Source organism: Columba livia, chromosome 9, assembly GCF_036013475.1.
Source record: "Columba livia isolate bColLiv1 breed racing homer chromosome 9, bColLiv1.pat.W.v2, whole genome shotgun sequence".
NCBI classification, from domain to species: domain Eukaryota; kingdom Metazoa; phylum Chordata; class Aves; order Columbiformes; family Columbidae; genus Columba; species Columba livia.
In genome coordinates, this window is record NC_088610.1 from 6,482,194 (window position 1) to 6,504,247 (window position 22,054).

The 22,054-nt window shown below is 42.0% G+C and overlaps 1 protein-coding gene across 37 annotated transcripts in view; it reads left to right on the forward strand.

Annotated features, from left to right (window-relative positions):
- The window catches only part of LPP (LIM domain containing preferred translocation partner in lipoma), a 397,232-nt gene extending 378,006 nt beyond the window's left edge, over positions 1-19,226 (forward strand). For all 37 annotated transcript variants that reach the window (XM_065073609.1, XM_065073577.1, XM_065073576.1 and 34 more), the window contains 2 exons: positions 2,752-2,872; positions 4,431-19,226. In XM_065073609.1, coding sequence (XP_064929681.1) covers positions 2,752-2,872; positions 4,431-4,559 — 250 coding nt within the window. In that variant the 3' untranslated portion in view covers positions 4,560-19,226. The remainder of the gene's footprint in view (positions 1-2,751; positions 2,873-4,430) is intronic.
- The last annotated feature ends 2,828 nt before the right edge of the window (positions 19,227-22,054 follow it).

The window sequence follows — 22,054 nt, forward strand, 5'->3', positions numbered from 1 at the left end:
TTCCACCGAGCAATTAAGAGAGGTTCTGTACTATTGAACTCTGCAGGTGTTTGCTGACCAGCTAGAGGGATCTAGGTGGCCACAGGATGCTCACAGCTCCTCTTATTTCGAGCTCCTAATGAGCTTTTTTAAAGCTGCTAAAAATACAGCGCTGGTAATAATTTATAGTGAAACTGCTATTTAAAGCAAGTTGAAAGGTATAGTTGCAAGTAGTTTCTGTCACTGCCACTCTACCACCCCCATCATCACCACTAATCGAGGGAAGACAGGTAGATATAATCAGAGCACAAATGTTTCCCCTGTATAGAAAAGATAGACATGTTACACCCTTCAATTAAAAGAGGAAATCAATACTGACAAATGTGAGTTTACATCTCAACCATTTATCTCTTAATTTCTAAGGGGGTAGACTTAATTAGAGCCTTGTGACATCAGTGTGTGGGCCTGAAAGCTCAAAGAAGCAGGTTGGCTCGACAGAAAGGGAAGCAGCCATGATCAACTAGCATGTTAAAATTCAACATGAGGATGTTCCCTGTAGCTCAGGTAGGCTGGCTTAATTGGCAGCTGCTGTGTCTCCTTGCTTTTCTGTGCCAGCAGTTGTGTGTAAGGCAAAATTTGGTCCTGAACACAGGCCCAACAGAAGGCTTATGCACCACTCAAGCTCCTGAAGGGTTTCCTTCACACCTACTTAGGATTTGGAGATTGCTTCTTCCCCAAACCCTGCAGACCAAGGGCTCACAAGCCTTCAGGAGGAAGGTTGGGAGCAAGAGCTGATGTCCCCTGTTAAAGTCTTTTGGCAGTGACTGGATGCGGACCTCAGGGTGCTGAGAGTGAGAAGTGGGAGGCTGTCAATGTAAGGAAAGGACATAGAATCGCTGAGTGAAAGACTGAGGGGAAGATGACGGGAATAGTACAAGACCTAATATGACACTCAGAATGTCTTTGGCCAACCACATGTTTAGCAGCACTTCAGCCAGCCCTATTTTAATTGATCAGGGATGACATGTCCTTCTGGTCTGGACATCAAATGCTCCACATCTTGTACATCCTCTTGATAACAAAACTGTGCCTGATGCTCACACTGTCGTGTAGCTACTCCCTGAGCACATCCGCATCCCCTGAAATCTGCAGGAGTCGTCTCAGGATCCTGGGAGTTAATATTTGGCTCATAATGAATTACCCACTGTGGCCTGGACAGAGAAATGTTGAATTGTTTTTAAGCACCACATTTGAACTAAATGGCACAAGGAAGCGCCTGCATGAAGCAGCATATAATTAACTGCGATTACAGCTCCGGTCATATCATGATCCATTTAAGTTATTTTTCAGAGTGCTCACTATAGCCACTGTTTAATTCATTTTTTCCTTAGATCACAGTTACAGAGACATCTTTCATCTGCTGCCAGTGAAATTAATATTTTTCTTTATTCCTAGTACAGATAGATTTTTTTTTTTTAATTATTTTTTTCTATGCTAGTTAATTCTGAGGTGGTTCATGTGACAGGCTGGGTGGCAGAGTCAATCTTTCCTGTGTGTTTCAGAAGAGAAGGGCCTTTGATCAACTCATGTTCTAATGTTTGCCTTAAGTGTTGTCCTGTGCTGCTCCATAGCCCGTGACCCTGGCTCTCATTACATGACTGTAGATTCTGTATGTGCAAGTTTGGTTTTTCTGTGAGTAGAATTTGTAACCAGGGAATTAGCATCCATAGGTTTTGAACCAAACCAGCAAATAATTCACCAGGGGTTAAATGTTCTCAAGCATCTCCCCACCTGCCTGGGAGCAGAGATCACCACTTCTCATGGGCAACAGGGGCGAGCAAAACCAGAGCTAATACAGAACATATGTGAATTAGCCAGAAGGGCATACAGTGGGCAATATATGGAGAAACAGTGAAGTCTGTGCTCTTCCTGATCCCTGAGATGACCAGGCCAGTCTGTTCACACAATGAGCGATTGTCACTGCACAACTCTCTCTTGGGCTCACTGTGGAAGAGAGAGCGTTGCGCTTGTCACTGCACCCAGACCTGTTCGCTTTCAAGCCACTAATGAATAACTGAGAGTTGGCTTTAGCTACAAAATGCAGCAAGTCAGAATTGCTGTGATGCTTCTTGTTTGAGAGTGAACACAGCCAGGAGTGTGCTCAGGTGTGCATTAGTGAGAAAGATTTAAAGTTTAAAGTGCATGGGATAAACTTCAACAAATTAATGTAGTGTAAAGCAAATCTTTTTACCATCTCTATTAAGGCTTTTTACCTATTTGTTCCAATCTCCAAATTTAATATTTTTGTTTTTTTTTTTTCAAGAGATTTTCAAGAGATTTCACGTCTTGAAGCAGATTCTGGTCATCTTTCTAACTTTAGGATTTGCATGGACTTTTCTTAGAGTTAGGCTGGGGATTGAGCCTGAGGGTTGCACAAGTGCATAGATGTCACAATCATGGGTCATTCAACAGGCACTTTAGTTGTTAATTAGGGCGGGCAAAAAATGCTTTGCTGCCTGTCAGATATTCTTGAAATCCTCACTTAATAGTCTGCAAAATGCTCTTTAATATCCTGCAAGCCTGAAATTGTGTTGTAAGACTAAAGTGCTCCTTCCTGTCTTCTTTCCAAGGAGGCAGCTGTGCAGAGCTGCAAACCATGACACATGTGTACATACTTTGTACAAATACACACGTTTCTGGCTTGCTGGTGCAGTTAACAAAAACTTTCAGCCTGAGTTTGAAGATGACTGGGACTGCCTCTTCTTTCTTCAGGAAATTTGCACCGAGGTGTTCAGTGTGTAAGGAGCCCATCATGCCGGCCCCAGGACAAGAGGAGACTGTACGCATTGTCGCCTTGGATCGTGACTTCCATGTCCAGTGCTACCGGTGTGAGGTTCGTACTCTAGTGATGTGAAGAACAGAGAGCAAAGGTTGACTTAATTTAAGCACCGCCTCAAGTTATACACACAACAGATATACCCTGTTGTAACACTGGCTCTACAATCAAATTATTTCATTGACTTCAGCATGCAAGGAATTTTTCCTCATTTGTATCAGTGCAAATGAGAAGAAAATCAGGTCCCTTGTTTGTAACAGGTTCATTAGGAGAGCAAGAGAATGTGACTCAGGTAATTAGGGCTTAACATTTGAGAACATCATAAATTATAGTTTGGGCACAAATGTTTTTCATCTTTATGTTCTTAAAATGAAAGCTAATGCAAGTTAGAATTTGAGCAAGATTGTACAGGAAACTCAACATATGGCTCTGGGTTGAAGAATTTTAATGGACACGTAAACATGATCATTCTTGTTTTGTGCAATGCTTTTTGTGCTACTTTCCTGTTCAGTTTCATTATGCACTTTGTATAATTTTGATGGTAAGAATCTGAAGACAGAGGAGAAAAATCACCTTAAAGCAATTAACATGTGGGAACAGCTGTGTTAGGAAACTTCCAAAATTCTTCATTGCAAGTGTTACTTGTTGGATAATACATCAGCCAGATGGCAGGGTAAGAAAATGAGACCAAATGTATTTCTTATCATAGTTGCAGGTTTTAATAAATTTAACTGGAAAGAAGGATGGACTAAGGCTTAAAGCTCTAGGCTGAGACTTGAGCCATCTGCTTCACTTCTCAATCTGACTTTTGCTTCCAGAGTGCGTGTCAGCCCATTACTTAGTCCCAGTTTTGTAAAGACTCCGGTCCATTCCTACACTAAATTTTGTAGATCCTAGTTTGTCATGCAGCATATCCACATGTTGGCTGCTGAGATACCTCAGCTTCACACACATGAATGTCAGGGATAATTCCCAGCTTTCCTAGCTGCTATACTTAGCCTTGCACACTTAGAGCTGAGGTCTCTGGAGCAGGATTTGGGCCTTTTAGTGGGACTTCCGTGTGCCTGTCTCAGTGACATTGTTCTTTCAGCCACACTCTTTTTTGGGCCAATTGCAATGCAAACACAGGTGACAATTCTGGTAAGGGGAGACAGGCGGGGAGTTTGCTTAGCTGTCACCTATGGAATGGATGCTATAGCTTTGTGGCATTAACTTTTCTGTAGGAGATTACCTGCGGTTGGATATTGGTACCAAACTTCCTTCTCAGTGATGCTTCTTTTTTATCCCTTTTTTTGCATTAATAAATATGTGCTTAAGTTTCATGTTTTCTCCAGTGTTAAAGACCTTTCCTTCCTCAGAAATGTGAAGGAAATAATCTCTTTATTTTCAATTGGATTAAATTCAGCAGAGAGCTTGGGAACCTATCTTTTCTGCAGCATTGTCTCTTATCAGGAAATGGCTTAATCATGAAAGACATCACGTACCTCAGCTTCATGCTTTACGCTGACTCATGCAGAATGCTGTTATAAGGTGGAGAGAGACTCTGATAGATTCTTCAGCTGATCTCGTTCTTCCTTCTTATTTACTTTGCTCTTTCTGTTTGCCTATTTCCTAGGACTGTGGTGGCCTCCTGTCTGAAGGGGACAATCAGGGCTGTTACCCTCTGGATGGGCACATCCTTTGCAAGACCTGCAACTCTGCTCGGATCCAGGCTCTGACTGCCAAGGCCAGCACTGATCTCTGAGTATCAACTGTGACCCTCCCCAGGATGCCCGTTGGGGGATATTGCACAAGCTTTGCATGATTTCTTTCCAGCCTAGGGTCTGAATCTCTGTTCTTTAAAAAAAATAAAGGTAGAACTGGAAGGTCTTGGAACAAGAGGGTAGTTTGAGAGGCCGTGTTCAGACTGCCCGTGACAGGCACCTGATTTAGATGTGACTTTTCAGGAGGGCAGCAGGTCGGACCACCTACTTTCTCTGCAGTTCATGGAGATAAGTGGTCACAGCATCTAAGTTACCTGCCTGTAGAAGGAGGTCTGAACATGGTCCTTAACTATATTCTTGTGTTTGATTCCTGTTTCTTAAGAAGTTCATGAAGGTAGAAGGTGAAAGATGCCTGAGCTGGTTCTTTCTCCCAAGTTATTTTGGTAACCTGGCCAGCTCTCATTGAAGCCATGGGGGAGCTTCCCATTGACTTTAATAGGATCTGGACCACCAGCAGAAACAGCTCCACTGCCCTAGAAGGTGTTGAGAGCAGACCCAGTGCTCTTCACGTCACTAAACAAACAATGCAACTTAAACCATACTGCACCTGAGTGTAGGTGTGACCCTGTATCCTTAGGACACAGATTTGTTATCTGTACCTTTTTTCTTAAGCCCTTACTTGTCTCCATTCCCTTCCAGTTCAATAGGGTTTTTTCTTTTTCTTATGAAGTTATATTTTGCTATTGCATAAATTTATTCAGTAGTGATGCTTCCAGCTCACAATGTATGAGCAATCACAGAAAGATGTGAGCTTGCACACACTACACACACACACACTACACATACACACACAATGTGCTTTTGATTTACCAGAGGTATAAGCCAATCGTGTCTGTTGAGAAGGTCTTTTAAGGATGCGAGGCTAGAAACACATTTTTTAAATCCCAGTGGTTTAGAAAAAAATAAAGAACTACATGGAACTGCTCTGCAAAGTGATGCTCAGAAAAATCTTATGCCACTCTCTCACACCCCGATCTAGTGGGACCACTGGCAGTGTTGCTTTCTGGGTAGACATTTCAGCAAAGATCTGGAGTTCTCATTAAAAAAATTAAGGCTCTTATTTCAACAGCGGCAAAAAGAATCCTCCTAAAACATGCTGTTGTTCAGTTTTTATCTTAAGCTAAAGAAAGTATTAAATGCTTTTCTATGCCATTCCAAAAAGTAAGCATTTTTTTTTCCTATTTCATTTTCATCCCAGCCACTTTTAACTTCTCTTTGGTGAAATGTCCTTGCAGAAGAGTGCTGGGCCAGCAGCAGTGTTTTCATCTTCTGTGCAGAATTAATACATATGCCAAGGTAAATGATTTTCTGTGTCCAGCTTTTTTTTTTCTCATATTGATGGGGTTTTGAATTTGGTTAATTAAAAAAAAAAGTAAAAAAAAAAAAAAAAAAAAAAAAAAAAAAAATTAGAAATTCACAGCATTCTGAGCAGCTATAATATTCTTGTTCATGAAACCCATAATAACTAAGGTGCAAATTACATAGTGAGGGAGTAATTTTCATATCACTGAATTGACATTAATATCTTATTTGCAGATGTAATCAAAGAAAATACTTTTCTTTGCACTTAAGAAATTAAGCAGCAGAACTGAAACAGTTGCAGGCTGATTGACCATATAAGTGACAAACTAGCACTTTTCAAGAGTAAGTGATAAGAATTTTTTTCATGCACCCACTGAAAAGCAATAAGAATGTGGTGCTTTCATCTTTATTCGCTATAGCAGAAGCCTGATATAATTATATCCACTAATGCTAAAAAGAAAATAAGTGTTAGATGAGCTAGACCGATAGGAAGCAAAGACAGAAGATTGAGATACTCACTGCAGCTCCTGCAAACGGTGCATTTCCTTTCAGTTTAGCACTAAACTTTACAGAATAGCACTGTGAAATTTAATAGCTTTAGCTGTATACAGTAAATTCAAATACAGAAATACCAGTCTGAAACCTCTGTTTCTTACATGGTTTATATGTTGGCAAACTCCACCGGTGTCAGGGAAGATTCCCAAAATTCACAGCTCAAAATGAATCCTTCTTTGTAGAAGGGTGGCATCATTAAGCAAAAGAAATCATTCTCCACCATCGTGGCTGTGCTAAAGCAATTTGCCTTTTTATACTAAATTTCTGCCCTGGCCTTCAAGAATTTTACTGCCTCAGACATAAACAGATTTTTTCGCACTGTGACTCCTGCCAGGTTCCATCTGGGCTCCTGCTCCCTGGACTGTGGCACGTAAGATACTTCTGAGCTCACTTCTTCACATGCGGTCTGCACCACCACCGGTCAGAAAACCTTGCAACTATTGAACTAACCCTACAAAAATGTGGGAGGTCAGAGCTGAACACCACTGTATGCCTGTGGAGGATTTTACATCTCTGCAAGCACAGGGGAGGACTCGATGCACTCAAGTGCAGAATAAGCCATTCATCAGGCGGCAAACGTAGCTCTGACCTTCCTTACTCTTGTTAGTGTTAAATCAAGTGTCTGATGTGACTCTCCTGAGGAAGACTGGGATGGAAACAAGCTATTGTGCAGAATATGGCGTAGACTAAGGAGGACTGAAGTCCAGAGCCTTTGGGCTTTTTATAGCCCTGCCATAGCCTGGACTAGGAGTAAGTCATATGGCTCCTTGTCTTCTGCTCTCTGAACAAGAGGGCTTCTTTCCAATTTCCCAGGGACGTTATGGGAATTAAGCTAATCACAGATTGGCCCAAACTACTGATTTTTTGGAGTTCTGTCTTCTCTTTCCAGAGAAGTTTGCTGGTATGTAGGCTTGGGATTCCAGCCCATTTCAAAGCTGAGGGCCAGCCAGGAGATCTAGATCTGAATCCTCTGTGTTATTAGGGTGCTGTGGTGAGTTGGGCTGGCGTGCAGAGAGGTGAGAGCCAAACTTTTCAAGCATTAAATACTCCATGGGTGGAAGATGTTTGAGAAAGAATGAGCAGTGTTGATATTTGAGGTACTGTGGCTAATTTCTGGACCTGACACATCTGGGCACAGGTACTATAAAGCATTTGTTTTCAGCCTTGAAACACCAGAGCCATCTGCCTGTCAGAAGGAGTGAGCATCTAAAATACTCTCTTACTGTAATGCTTGTGATTTTGGCTTCTAAAATAGTTGTAGCTGTATTCAAAAGATATTGCATAAATGTATATACATCACAGAGGCTCTCATCACCTGCATGCGTATGGAAATCTCCTCTCTGATGCTTCAGGGTTTAATTAGGAAATGCTTGTGGACTTATCTCAATTGCACTGCAATTAAGAACCACTGGGATATTGCTTCATCACAATATTTATCATATATTTATAATATATCCTGTTCTCTCTGTTCCAAAGGAGGAGTCCTTTTTGCCAAAGAGACCGTGCTTTTCTTGAGGTGCGCTTCTTAGCCATGATAAAAATTCACACCATCTGTGGCTGTGGTAATGTCCAAACTTCCTTTCAGAAAGAATTGGAAGATCACACAGACATTTCTGTTCAAGTATGCAGTCTTTGCTTATGCTGTTTTGGCATTGTCTAGTATTTGTTGGCAAGTAGGGCCTGATCCCATGATTTGTGTGGCCAGGTGGGGCCCAGGTAGGTCCAGGATCAGGTTCTAATTTAGCAAAATATTTAAGCTCCTGGGGCTTGTTTAAGCACAGGCTTAAAGCCGTTGCATGGTCTGACATAAGCCATGGGTCTACAGTCATTAGTACTAGACTGATTCTGCATCATCCTGTCATACAGATTTGATCTGGGTAGGATGTGGACGCAGCCAAATTTCTGTCAGATTACCCAGAACACATGAAATGGCTCCTGTGTCGCCTTTATGCCAACTACAGGAGGGCACCCGGTGCCTGAGCCAGCGTAGTATTTGGGCAACCAGAGGATGACTTATTACAAGATCAGTGGTCCGTATTGAGTGGCTGTGGCACTATATGTCACAAGTAGCCCTACAGCCAGTCTTACTGTATCATTGAACCATGGCTTTAAAACTGTCTGCTTAAACTTTTTCCAGAAGATGGGGTTGCCTTGGTTACATCCTGATACTGAAGCATATCCCCAAGGCTAATACTAGTGTTTTGTGAATGTGATGGTTTTGTTGTCACTTATTTTAATCATTGCCTGAACATTGCTTTCAAAAACAGAAAGCAACACCGTTGCCTTAGCCTATCAGATAATGCACCTTTAATTTTGGTATTGTTTTTTCAATATTTTAATTCTTAGATTTTTATCACAGCTGCAAAACATTTGAGTAATGACTTAATCATAGAGGTGTGGGAGTACCAAAGTGTTTATCATGGTGAACTCTACATAATAGCATTCATCCTGACAGCAGGAGTGAGACTTTAATGAGACATGGCCCTTAAGTTGACTTTCTGCCTATTAGCAAAAATGTGCCTGAGAAGAATGGGGAAAAAAAGTGTCTTTTAGATAAATGGTGGCTGTTGAGAATATGCAACAAGTCATACTGAAATCTCTTTGGACCTGTTACATCTGCTGCCTGGCTATGGTCAGCCAACCCTAGCTTAGGTTTGATAAATGCTGGTTCCTTTAGATTTTGAGAAAGCCCAGCAGATGGAGGGGAAACAGGACCCAAGAGAAGGTCCTTGAGGGAAATCCTGTGTCCTTGCCCTCCTTCAGCATCAGGGATAAATGTTAGTCAGCTGGTGCTTCACCTGAAGGGCTCAGAAACTCTCTGAGTTTGTCACTGTTTCCCATTGATATCTGCTTCCTGCAGTTAGTTCATTGTGTTGATTTGCTGTTTGTTCACCAGGTTGGGTTGACAACACCTCATGTAGACTCTGACACTGTAAGTCAGGGCTATCGGAGAGAGATGTGCTGAAGAATCTCGCTCTGGTGAAATTCCCATGAGAAAACACTAGTAATGGTAATTGAGGGTCTGTTGCCCAAGGATAGCAGGGATTACTTAGTATTATCTAACAGTTAGTAAACTACAAACTAAGAGAGAGCTGTAAGAACACTATTTCCAGTAGAGCTGGTTACAATTTTTACACTAAATTCTGTGATGTCAGGCCATCTTTTTTTAAATGAGAAGTTCTCTATTTTTGCTATGTTGTCCACAGCAGTTTTTATTCTTGCTACTATAATTAAAACCATATTGAATTTTTACCTAAATAAATTTTGGAATTGTTACAATATAGTTTCATTTGTCAAAGACCTATGCCTTCTTTCTCAGGTTTTTGTAGTTCTTGAGTCTTTTCTACTAGTAAATTAAGTTTTTGAGACTATTTTGAAAACTTCTTTAGATAAAAATTCTATTTAAAAGCAAGCACATGTTCTTGAAAAATGGTTCAACATTGGACCTGGTGAAATAAAAAAAGCTTTGGAACTTTTCACAAGATTATTTTTTTCCTATTTGTAACTAATTTTACTAACTTTGAAGTCACTGTTTCCTTTGTTAGAGCAGTCCAAATAATGTGACTTTTCTTAAAATAACAATTACTTCTGTTGGGTTCATTTTTCTTTCCCATTTTAAAGCCACAGAGTGGCTGGCCATGAGGAGCGAGTGCCAGAGTCTATTTCTGTGGCAATTGCAATTTTCTTCTTCGGGTTTTGGGTTCCCCCCCACTCCCCCTGCCCCGCTCCCCAAAATCACTGAAGAATAATAGTAGCACATTATGGCAACTGCCTTGAAGATCAGGAGATCCTGATTGAACTTCATCTTGTCATACCCTTCTGGGTTTGGGAATGGCATTTATCCTTAAACATTTCTAGTAACACTACCTGCCTTTGTCAGCATTTCAAGTTTGAATTTGCAACAGTCAGTTCCCTGAGTGGCGCTTGGTGCATGAGAGAGAGGAGACTTTAAACTTGTGAGATTGTAATATTCACTCAATATCTTAAATTCTAAGGAAATAAAAAACGTGATGTTGGTAGGTTTCCTGGTGAACGTTGGGAAACAGCTCTTGTTTCAGCCTGGAAATTCTGTCATTTCAACTCAGTGTTTTTCAGATCACACTTGCAGACTGCTCCGTTATTTGCACTCACGCACACGTAAGGTGGTTGTGGGGCTACAACTAAGCAGAAGCACAGGCTGCAATACTGAGTATTGCTACTTAAACCCCGCTGGGCTTTACTCCTGGGTTTGCACTCCCAGTCTCTGGCTGCACGTTCTATGTGGAAGCAGTGGTGTTGATATCAAGAGCACTCAATTCAAACCTTATTTTTTATTTTTTTAAGTTTGACGTTGGTTCAAATTTCTCATCATACGTAGATCTTTTAGAAAATGAGGAAGGAAGCAGAAGCCTCAGGTGGTGCATTCCCCTTACATTTCAGGGTTGAGCGTCCCTTGCTGGGAACGTGGCACTTGAGGTGTCTCTACTTCTCTTTGCCTCTGCCTCCCTTTGTCCACAAGCAGCTTTTAGTAGCTTTCTGTGTTTGCTCGGCATGCACTCATCATTGCAGTGAAGACGGTATGTTACTCACTTCACCGAGGTATTGTGAGTCTTAGCTACTAGCTGGAAAAACTTTTCCAGATCTTTAATCAAGTAGTTTTGTGCATCCATAGTATCAGCGGACTGCCACATGGATATCAAAGAAAATGATTGTAATTATTGCTTTTAAAATGATTATGAAATTGTGCCTTACTTTTTCAGTCATATTTAACCATGTAATTTAGAACCACATGATTGCAGGGATTTATCATGAAGAAATTTGTTTGAAGGGTAGTTTGTTTGTTTTGAAATAGGTTGTTTTTTTTTTCTCCAAGACCGAATTTATTACATTTTCCTCTTTTATTTTTTTTCCTCTGGTTTTATTTCTTTAATATGTTTGTGTAAAAGGGCAGCCAGAATTTGCATTCGTGAGAGACAGAAGATTTTATTTCATCTTGTATGTGGAGCTTTCATTTTCTTTTATGTCCTTCAGGAAAATTCCTCTCTGCCCGATTACTCATACTCGAATGTCTTTAGATGCAGGCTGACCAGTAAGGGGGTTTTGTTGTTAATTTAGTGTGTGGTTTGCTTTGTATTTCTTTTTTTTTTAGTTTTTAATTAACCAGATATCGGGTACTGGGGAGGCATTGCACATTAATGCAGAATGTTAATGCTAATTTTCATAGAAAAGACAAAATTAGAGCCGTTCCCCGTCTCCAGTGCAGTTTTGTTACCGTTTTGTGTGCAACACCAATATTAAGCCAGTCTGTAAAGGCAAAATACTCAGAGTGACCTACTTCCATTCACCAGCAAGAATCCTTTGTCAGCTGACTCCTGTTTGTTTGTTCGTTTTTAAATGTCGGATTACAGAACGAGCATCTCCTAAAGATGAAAGAAAACAGTGTTTTCATGTGCAGGAAATTTGGGGTTGCAGTAACAGAACATTTTCTTTGTTAATTTGGATGTCATGGTGTTTTAAGCTCCTGCCTGGAGCCTAAATCAATTTGGCCTCTCATCCAGTTCATCTCACTGGTGCTCCTAAAAGGCTGCAGCCCTGCAAAAGCTCATGCAGCATTTTTGGCTGCCTTCCCTTGCTCCCATTTGGTACATATTTGCACAATTTAACTGAGCTTTTCTTTCTGCTGAAGGTCAGATGCAAGCGATACGAAACACTAAACTTTATAAACAAGCAAAGCCATTTCAACCACAGCATTTTGGACCAGAATGGATTTTTAGGTGGCGCACTGTCTGCTGGCCTTTGGAGAGGGGATCCTGAGACTGCATTGGGCTGGAACAGGATGCAAAGCCACAAGCCTTGGGTTTTTTTTAATAAACTACTTACTGTAATCCAGCTACACGGTTTCAGCCTCACACTTCAGAAGCTTCCAGCAGCAATGCACATACAGGCGCTTTCCCTCTTGCAGAAAGTGAAACTTTCCCAACCAGAGTGAATTTAACCTATTGCATAAGATGCTGGAAGTTTTTGGGTTTTGTCTGGTTTTTGGGTTTTATTTTTGTTTTTTCTTTTTTTCTTTTTTTCCTTGGGATTCTTGCTGAAACCTCGATGTGCAGAGGATGAATAGTTTTTCTATTTCCCCTCTTCTTTTTTTTGACAAGATTAGATGTTGCATATTGATGAGCTAGCATTTCAAAGGTCCGTGGGACTTTGGAACGTATTAAGAATCTCTGAAGTTTAATATTCACCATGTTTTAAATATTCAGAAGGAAAAATCTGCATAAAATGGCCTTTGATAAATAAATTCTAGGGATTCTTTCTGTCTTATGCAAGCATTGTGGGGATTGTGGCTGTGCCAGTTTTGTTCCAAAATGTCTTTTGTTTCAGTGTATCAGCACCATTTTGATCCCATTTTTGTATGCCCAGCACCTGTCCTGAGGTCTTTTATGGTTTCTGTTGGAACCGGACAGCAGGCAGGTGGATGTGACCAAGGCAAAGGCACAGCCGAACATCATAATTCTTGAGTGTCTGCTTAGTTGCTCCCTTCCTTATGACAGCTGGGCATGTTCAGCCTCTTTCTGCACCTGCTTTTTGTGATGCAGGTTGGGATTAGCCCAGTGGTCATGCCTGGCTGAGATCTTTCTGGAAAGGTGCTCTGTCCTGGGTGGAACTTGGGGATGGAGAGAGCAAGGCCCTGCATGCAGGAGCAAAGCAAAGTGCCATTTCGTGCCTCTCAGATCTCACAGGGCAGTTTTGTCTTCTTTGGATGTCCCTCTTTGGTAAGAGGCACAGCAGTAAGAGAAGTGCTTTTAGGAGAAATCCTGCCTTGGGGTTGCCCTGTTTCCCAGGCTGTTGAAAATCTGGTTGAAGCTTTAGATGAGGATGATCAGTTATGGGCTGCAAGCACACAGCTCTTTTCCTGTAGTATTAACTCTCTCATTTGCTGTACCCTTCATGTCCCATGGTACATACCAGGGTGTGCAGGACAGCTGCTTTGGTCCTGCTCACACACAGGCTTGACTTTGTCATGTCAAGTCCCTGTTGAATCAGTGCCTGGTGCTTGTTCTCAGGACCGCTCTGGCTTGGGCCAAGGGCATCTCATGCTCCTGTGCAAAAGGTGATGCTTTCAAGTTTTGGCTTACAAATAGTGGAGCCCTTTCATACTCACCTTTCCCCTCTCATGTATTCCAGACAGAAGCAGGATTTTTAAGTATTTCACAGCATTCTTCTTCTTCCTTTTTGCCAGATGCCTTGAAAACATTATCAGATTATGATCTGGGTGGGGGTTTTCAGGATCAGTTTCCTTTCCTTCTTGATTGCATGGTGTAGGTTTGCAATGAGGGTTTTTTCTTTTCTTTTAGTCTTACAGAACAGATGCCTTCAGTTTATGCAAAGAAAGTTTGACTATGATTAGAGCTAATCCAGGATGGCAGGATTGGACCCCCACAGTGAAAGCTAGAAAAGTGATTGCAAAAGTATTCTGTTTCTCCTTTATTAATTACACAGGAAGTTTCCACCAAAGGCTCATGTAGCACAACTGGCCTATGTAATAAGTAGCAGGGCCTGTAATTACAGTCTGTCTTCTGATCCTATCTGTGCTCTGACTTTCTAGGCACCGCAGTTCTATTTACATCTGTGTCTTTGTCACCTCTTAAATTTTTGATTGGTCACTGGGGGAAGTAGAGCACAAGCCATGAGCCCTGTGGAGATGCGGTGAGCACAAGTGAGGACATCCTCCTCCTTCTCAGGTATCTGCCTGATTTGGGACACAGAACAGAGCACGGGGAAGGGGGGATTTTACCGGCCATGCAGCAGAGGGAACGGGCTGTGTGCCAGATGGGTATCTTTCAAGATCTTGGAGTCTCTGTAGAAGTGGAAATTTGAACCTTTTACAGGTCTTAACTAGTGTAGTATCCAGTCAGGGAGTTAATATATATCAGCATTTATTTCCTCAGAGCAGTTTCTACAGAATTTGATGTTTCTTTTCTGTAAGATTCAAGGGTTTATGGTTGCAAAGAGATCCTTCCACATGCGGCATGAGGAGAGATGTGGCTTTTGGCATCGTGCAGAGAAGCTGGGCTAGAAATTCTGGTATCAGTGTGTAAACCGAGAGTAACTTGAGTGGAAGGGGGAAGGCAGTGATTTACGTGTGGTTCAATACCAGGTCCACCAGCACCAAGCAGCCTCAAGCTCACTGGGGTATCAGTCCTGAGACCCAGCGATGAGTAAACGGGCTCCTTATGGAAGTGTTTGGTGCTGGTCACTCTGGCAGGAATCTCTTGTCTCTTCTGAAACACACACTTAAAGTCAGGGTAGAACCACAGAGTGGTGCCCCCCAGTCTTCAGAGCTTACTCCCAGTGCTATGTATGATCAAGAGGAATGAAAGCCACTGTGCAAATACTATCCTCCATGCAAAACGATACTAGCAATCTGCTACAGATACTTTTAATGTCCATTAAATTGTTATAAAATTGTCCCTTTTCTGCAGCTTGCACTGTTACTTAATTATTTTCGGTCTGACTTATGTTTTTTAAAAAAAACTCATTATTTTTAATTTTTTTCGAACTCTATTTCTAAGAAAGTTGATGCTTTAAAGGAAAAAAAAACCCTCACTTTCAAACATCGGTTTTTCAGGCTTCGAAATTAATAATTTCTACACCTGACCCAGTTCCTGCAGCTGCCAAAAAAGAAAAGAGAAAGCTATTTAAATTTCTCATAGAACCATTTATCTCTTAAAATATGCCAAGGCAATTTGAGGTGGGGGTGGAGACTCAGCTATTTATCTCAGCAGCTTGATTTTTCTCTTTATGTTTCTAACTGTCAGGGGGAAAAAAAAAACGGTAGGAAGCTATTCTTGGGCTATTATTGATGTATTGTGTTGCCATTATGCAGGATGTCTGCTTTGCTATATACGGAAGGACATTAATAATAGCCATCTCCCCTGCCCCCACCCTCGGTTCCTCTTTGGGAAGATGTGGTTTAATCTGGAGCATCTGCCATGTTCAAGTTGCTGCTCCCTCCTCCCCTTCCCCCAATTCATTCCCAAACTAGGTTTGGGACCAGCGTTAAGGGATAGGGAGACAGGGTTATATTTACAATTTTTCTGCTTGCTTGTGTGGTTGCTCCAGGCGAGTCATTTCTATGCCATGTACCTGTCTACCCTATTCCTTTCCATGTATAGCCCTCCTCCTTTCGTTTTAAGTTCATCAGTGCAAAAAAACCCTTTCTCTCTTTTTCTCAGACCTGGCAGAACGGGCTCAGCAACAGACCTCTGATTTGCAATTACCCAGCATTTCATACCCAGAAACTTCGTTTTCTTCATTATTTCCCATAAGTAGGAAAACGTATTCCTGTTCCCATCCTAGGTTTAAAACATTGTTATGAAACTTTAAAGGGTCCATCCGCTTGCTTAAAGACTCTGATGCTTGTTTTATTTTTGGAAGCAGAGCGTACGGTGAACAGGAATAGTTTGATGTTTAAAAAATAGCCCCACTTCAGCATTTCCCTGAAGTGCGGGAAGTCCTGTCTCTGCAGGTCTGTGCCAGCAGCACAACAACCTGGAGAGCAAAGCTGACTTGAATAGGAAAAAGAACTGGCCAGCCTCATTTCATCTGTGAGAAGAGAGAGGTGAAAATAATGAACGTGGTAAAAACTAAAGGGTATAATTGCACTGATTTTTTTTTTTTTTTTTTATTTTTTTTAATGGCTAAGTTTCTACATCTCATGCTAATTTTGTTCCATAACAGTTTTGCTTCTTCAGCATTTCTGATAGTCAGGACCATGCGCTTTTTCATGGTGTCATTATTTTTACTTGTTGCTAGTTATGTTCTGGTCTTGCTCTGGTCCACTTTGATTTGGGCACCAAATTAAAACAAAGCTAGAAGCTCTGTCTAGGAAAAAAGCTCACCTTGAGTTTAGGACCAGAAAATGCAATATGTTTTCCATATGGGGAAGCTTTCCAAATACGAATGCTAGGTGGGAGGAATGCCTTCATTTGGGAAAGTGCTCAGATTACAAAATGAAAAGGAGATGGCAATTCCGTGTAGTTTCTTGTTGCTTTTATTGTCTTCCTCATCCTCACTATAGTCAGAGCTGTTCCCTCTGGTGAGTCTGTGTCCAGCCTATGGCTTGATCCTGCCTTATTGGTGTGAGTATTTTGCCAGAAACAAGTGTTTTCTCTCTGCCATTAGCTATGGGATCGTGTGCAATGATTAGAATTTGCAGGGAGGGCAGGAAGATCCTGTTCCTATTAGGCTGCCTTTGTGCTAAGGTTTCATTCAGGGCTGAATGAGATAAGAACAGTTTGCACTGAAATGCACAGCCAGAGGTTGTGGTTTGCGTTTCAACTGTGTTGAGATGGTACCCATTGAAAATACAGAACTGAGGAGCTTTTTTACATCTACCAGTGCGTTAGTGACAGCTCTGTGTGGGCTGGAAAGCCATTTCAGTTTGGCAAATTGATGTTTTCTGCCTCATCCCTTGAGCCTGGTCTAGTTCTTTGCTTTATCTACCTGAAAAGTGGTATTTCTAAAGTGCCTGATGCCTAAGTAGTTGAATATCTGACAAGCATCTAAGCAGAACAAGCAGCAAGGTGAAGAGTAGGCTAACTGAGCTGCCCTTACAAAGCATGTTCCACTTTCTTCACTATGTGCCTTTTCAGAGACCTGTGGTGCCCCTTTATGGGCAGCAGAGAAATAGCCCTAGTGCTGAGCTGGCATGGGAACTATAAGAATGCCATAGAACAGAAGCAACTGGTTAATTTTGAGCATCTGTTTTCCACTGGGACAAGTAAAGCAATGTCTTTATCCCATCAGCTCTGCTTGTCATCTTTCTTAACACACTTCACGGTCTGTTAGGCAACTGTTCAGTGGCAGAAGTACTTGGGTGTATCTCCTCAGTCAGAGCTCCAGAGTCATTCATATCTGGAGATTTTATTCACTTATTGTTCCTTATAACCTCTCTATAATTCATTTTATATATAAAGTTAGAAGAGAATGTTTGAAGGTGAACCAAAGGCTTGGCATTTGATTGGTGTTCCTGTGTTAAAAAGGCTGATGTGCTCTCACTTTCAATCCTCAAAATCATGTTTTAGTAAACTTCTCCCTTCTGTGGTCAGAGAGGAGGTGCAAGGTTTATTAGAAATGCAGCAAAGGGAAAGGTTTGTTTCGATGCTCAGTATTGCACCACTGTGACATCCTCTGCTGTCCCTCTGGAGAGTGAGGGCTGAGTATTGGCAGACATATGGGCAGAGCAGAGTTATGCTTGGACTTTTCTCGTTGTCTTGCTAGATAAGATGTGCCTTGGTGAGACTTCAACTTCCTTAAAGGTCCTATAATTTCTCTTGCTGCAGCCTGCGTTCTGGACAGTCAGAGACTGGAGGGCAGCCTCCAGTGCCTTCCCTCCAGTTAGGCAGGTGAGAGACCAGGAGTACTGAATTCTGCAGTTTCAGTAACAGCACTTTCTTGTTCAAAACAAACAGCAGAGGTTTGTTGTGTTTCAGAGCCTAATCTCTCACGCTGGCTTTACCTGTGGGCTGATACAAGGGGCTTTGAACCTCTTGGCTTTTAGCCTCATGGTGACCCCCTTGAGGACTGGAAGATTGACTTAGCTCTTCCAAACTGCAAGCAGGGAGTGCCCCCAGGAATGTATTTGTCCTACGTAGCTGCTATACTTTGGCCTGTTCCTGCGGACTGTAGACCTGTTTGCTGAAGGGTTCACCGGTGATGATGTTTATTGGATATGCAGTAATTTGTAGTAGGTGACTAGGCCAGGTTTGAGGTGGTATTTCAGCTTTACGGTAGCTGTCGGTTTAGCCCTTGAGACAAAAGTAGGTTTTTGCAGTGTTGTCCTGGTTGCAGTTGGGAGGTTAGCGTGACCAACCGCACTTCTTGTCATGTGCCAGCAGGCAGAGGCTCTCAGTGGTATGAGAAGCATCTTCTTTTTAAATGTGAATCACTAGCCTAGGTATCTGGGCAAGAAAGGGGCATAAGGAGGCATTCGCTATGTGAGGGATGCCTTCTGCTGCACGCTCCCTGCCCTCAGATCCTAATGAAGTAACATTACTTGAGCTTTTAGGACTGGTGTCCTGTCTGTCAGAGCTTGGGGGTACCAGAGCTTTACCCCTTGCTGAGCACAAGCACAAACCCAAGTCTGTGAGGGGCCCAATCCTACTGCCAATTGGAGTTTTCCCCAAATCCTGCAAGTTGCTGAGTGCATCTCCTGTGAGCTGCTGAGTAGCCTTCCCTTCTCACTGAGCACATCAAGCCACTTGTCTCCTTCACTGACTACTTCCATAGGGCACTCAGGAAATGCAATCAGCACCTTGCAGGGTTGATCCACTAGGTAATATATGAAGTTTTTTCTCTGGTAACTTGTGTGCATGAATTGAAAACCATTTATTCCAGTTTGTTCTGAGGACAGATGCAGCATATACACATTTTCTATATTTATAAATATACATAGATATATATATTTTGTTCTCAGCTAGTTACCTCTTCTAAACTGCAATTTTCAGAGCAACCGGCATATATTTTTATTCAACACATAAAATGACTTTTTACAGTAAGAAAATGAAAGCTGTTTTAAGCATGTGTTTTCTGTATTTTTATTATGCATTATCCAATTATATTGAGATGTATTTTCCTCTTTGCTCTGCTCTTTCAGTTGTTATCCTTTTTATCAGTTATGCTTTTCTAATGTTTTGTAAGGGAAAATAAATATGCAAAATCGCCAGATGCCTTTTTTTCTTTGCAGAAGAAGTATCACAAATGCTTTTTTATTACATTTTACCAATCCAATAAACTCCTTATAAATTTCATTTTTGTTTGCTAGCGTGTGAAATTATTTTTTCAAGTCGAATGGTATTTACTTTCTCCCAACCTCCACCTGCAATTACGCTTCATATCTTCTATCTTTTACTCTCTCTTTTGGGTTTAAAATTTCACTGTGTGGCTCCTCAACGTACTTAATTCAAGAGCCTCTTTCAGTGTTGGGTGATGCAAGGATGCTGGAAATGTCACAGGAGAGGCTACCCCCTGCTTGTGCTGGCCATCTCTTGATGAATTTTGTGCCATTCCTAAAAAATGTGTGGCTTTGCAGTAGAGAACACTCAATTTCTAAACCATGAGGTAATCTGCAGAAGTGTGTTATATGCAGAGGTTGCCCACAAGTATTCTCAAATTTGAGTTATGATGGGGTGACAGTACAGTCACCCTTTGCAGCTGAGTGGTGGAACACTATTCAAACTGTTACGGGGAGAGCAGAAACAAGTGTGGTTTGCAAAGCCTTGTCTCTTCCAGGAAGGTGTTTCTAGGCTGTCACTGCAGTAAATAATCAGGATTGTTCCTGGTGCAGTAAATAATCTGGATTGCTCCAATCTGCTTCAAAAATTCCACTGATCACCACACAGCCTGACCTTCACCTTTCCAGTCAGAGAACCTGGTACAGCACCAAACCCTCACCAAATGCTTTCCCTGACCAAAATGCTTCCAGTGATGGGAAATCCACTGTAGCCTGGTAAGCTTTTCCAATTACCTGCTAAATATCTGCACCCTGCTTATAGCCTCTGTTTTTCTACCCTCTTTGTTCTCGGACCTTTATATAAAAGCCCTTTGCTCTCAGAAGTCCTGTCCTGCACAGAGCTGCACAGGCTGTCTTCAAGGTGGGATTCATCTCGATTAATTTTGGCAGCCTGGAACACACCTTTGTTGTCCAAGGTGGCCCTCTAGTCAGCGGGAGAAAGTCTGTCATCTTGTCTTCAGGTAAGCAGGTAAGACAGCTTTGGTTTGTGTCTTTCAGGGTTAAATGAGATGAATACTGTCCTCTGTTCATAACAGCAAAAGCAGCTTTCTTAAAACTCTTTTTTCCCAGAGTTGTAGAAAGATCCCAATACAGCTAAACCTATTCCCTATTTCTCAGTCCGAACAAAATATTTTCTAGCAGCCCCTTGAAGACATCTGCAGATAGAAATCTCCCAGCCTCCTTTGGCAGTCCATTCCGTAGTGGCGTTGTCTTCATCCTTGGACAGTCTTCCCTACTGTCCTCACTAAATATTCTTGGCTGCAAATTTGATCTCATACTTCCTTTCCCACTTCTAGTGAACATGAAGGACTTCTTTAGTAGGTTATGTATTATCAGAGGATGCTTTGTTAGCCATGGGAGGAGGTGCAAGCAGCAGCTTTGCTCCCAGCTCCTCCTCTCCTTCCCCTGGGGACATTAGGCAGGGTCTGTGTTCTCCCTCAGGAAAGGACACACACTGCAGCTTGTTCCTACAGGACACGGGAGTCTGACAGGCTTTGTCTTGGCAGTAAAGGGAGTGTGATGGTGTGGGCTTTTAAGTCCATTCAAGCTGCTATATAGTTTTCCAAACTCTGTATTATTACTTCCTTTATAGCACAAGGTATTTTTTCCTAAACTTGCTATGATGGAAAAGTTCCAGGGGTATGTTGTCCACACACAAATTAAAATACATTAGCAGGCCAGGGGCCAGAGGCGAGGGCCAAGGGTGGGAGAGCTATTAATTCAATAGTTTGGCACTGCTTTTCTTGCAATCAAAGGCAATGAGAACCCTTTGAAGACAATGAAAGCTTTAGGAGTGAAGTGTGTCTAAAACCCAGGTGCCAAGGTTAGCCATAGCGGGGTTTAGGGCAGGATGGAGATGGTGTAGACTATTTTGCAACCCCACAGGTTGCTCTGTTGATGATGTTCCTTGTCAAATGAAGCAGCAGTTGTACAGCTGCATTCTGCTGATGTGATGGCTGTCTCCAACTGTGGCTACTGTAGATTTAACCACTTGGCTTTAAACAAAGATGGGTTTTGTGTGTTTATCTTGAAGATATCTATGCTGTATGGCTTCCTCTGTGTCACAGATGGAGTTTTATTACTGAACAATGATGACTTTTGCTTTCTAGTCAATTTTGAAGAGATTTCAGGGGCTTTATAAACTTCCTCAGGGGTTTTCAAAGCTGGGAAGAAGCCTCAAAAGCTGAAAAATCTGTCCACTGTGCCAATCTTAGCAGGTAGTATTGGTGTTCGAGGCAGGACTCATCTCTTCCATCTCTAATATTATAGTTTAGGGTGGAAAGTGAGCTGCAGCGGTCCCTCTGAGACAGATGCACACCTCCAAAGGGCAATTCCTCCAGTGTCTCTTAGACACCTTCTTCATGGCAGGGTGTAAACTTGTTTTCTGGAGATGCCTCTCTCACTCCATTAACTGTTGGGGTCATGCAAGATAAAGTGTCGCCGCTCTGGTGACACAGAGAGCTCCCTTCCCTAGGGAGTTTTTGCGAGGAAGGCTGGGAACTCCCTGCCTCTGGTCTGCTGGACCAGATTCAGGCAGTCTTAGTAACAGTGAGTCGAAGTGGAGGAAGCCTGCACCTCTTTTGTGCTGAGAGTTTTTGGGGACAATGTTTTATTCGTGCTGAATTCACTTAAAATACACAAGGGCAGTCCTGGAGCAGAGATGCAGCAACTGCTTCCAAAGAGCAAACTGCACCTCCAGCGCGATGTCACCAGGAGATGCACATGAAGCTGTTTTCCACAAGGTAAAGAAAAATAAAAGCCCAAATCATTGCATAGTAGAATGGGCTGGGTTTTTTTTTAATCTCACAATATTGTTGATGTTGGACTGAATCTGCTGTCTTAAAG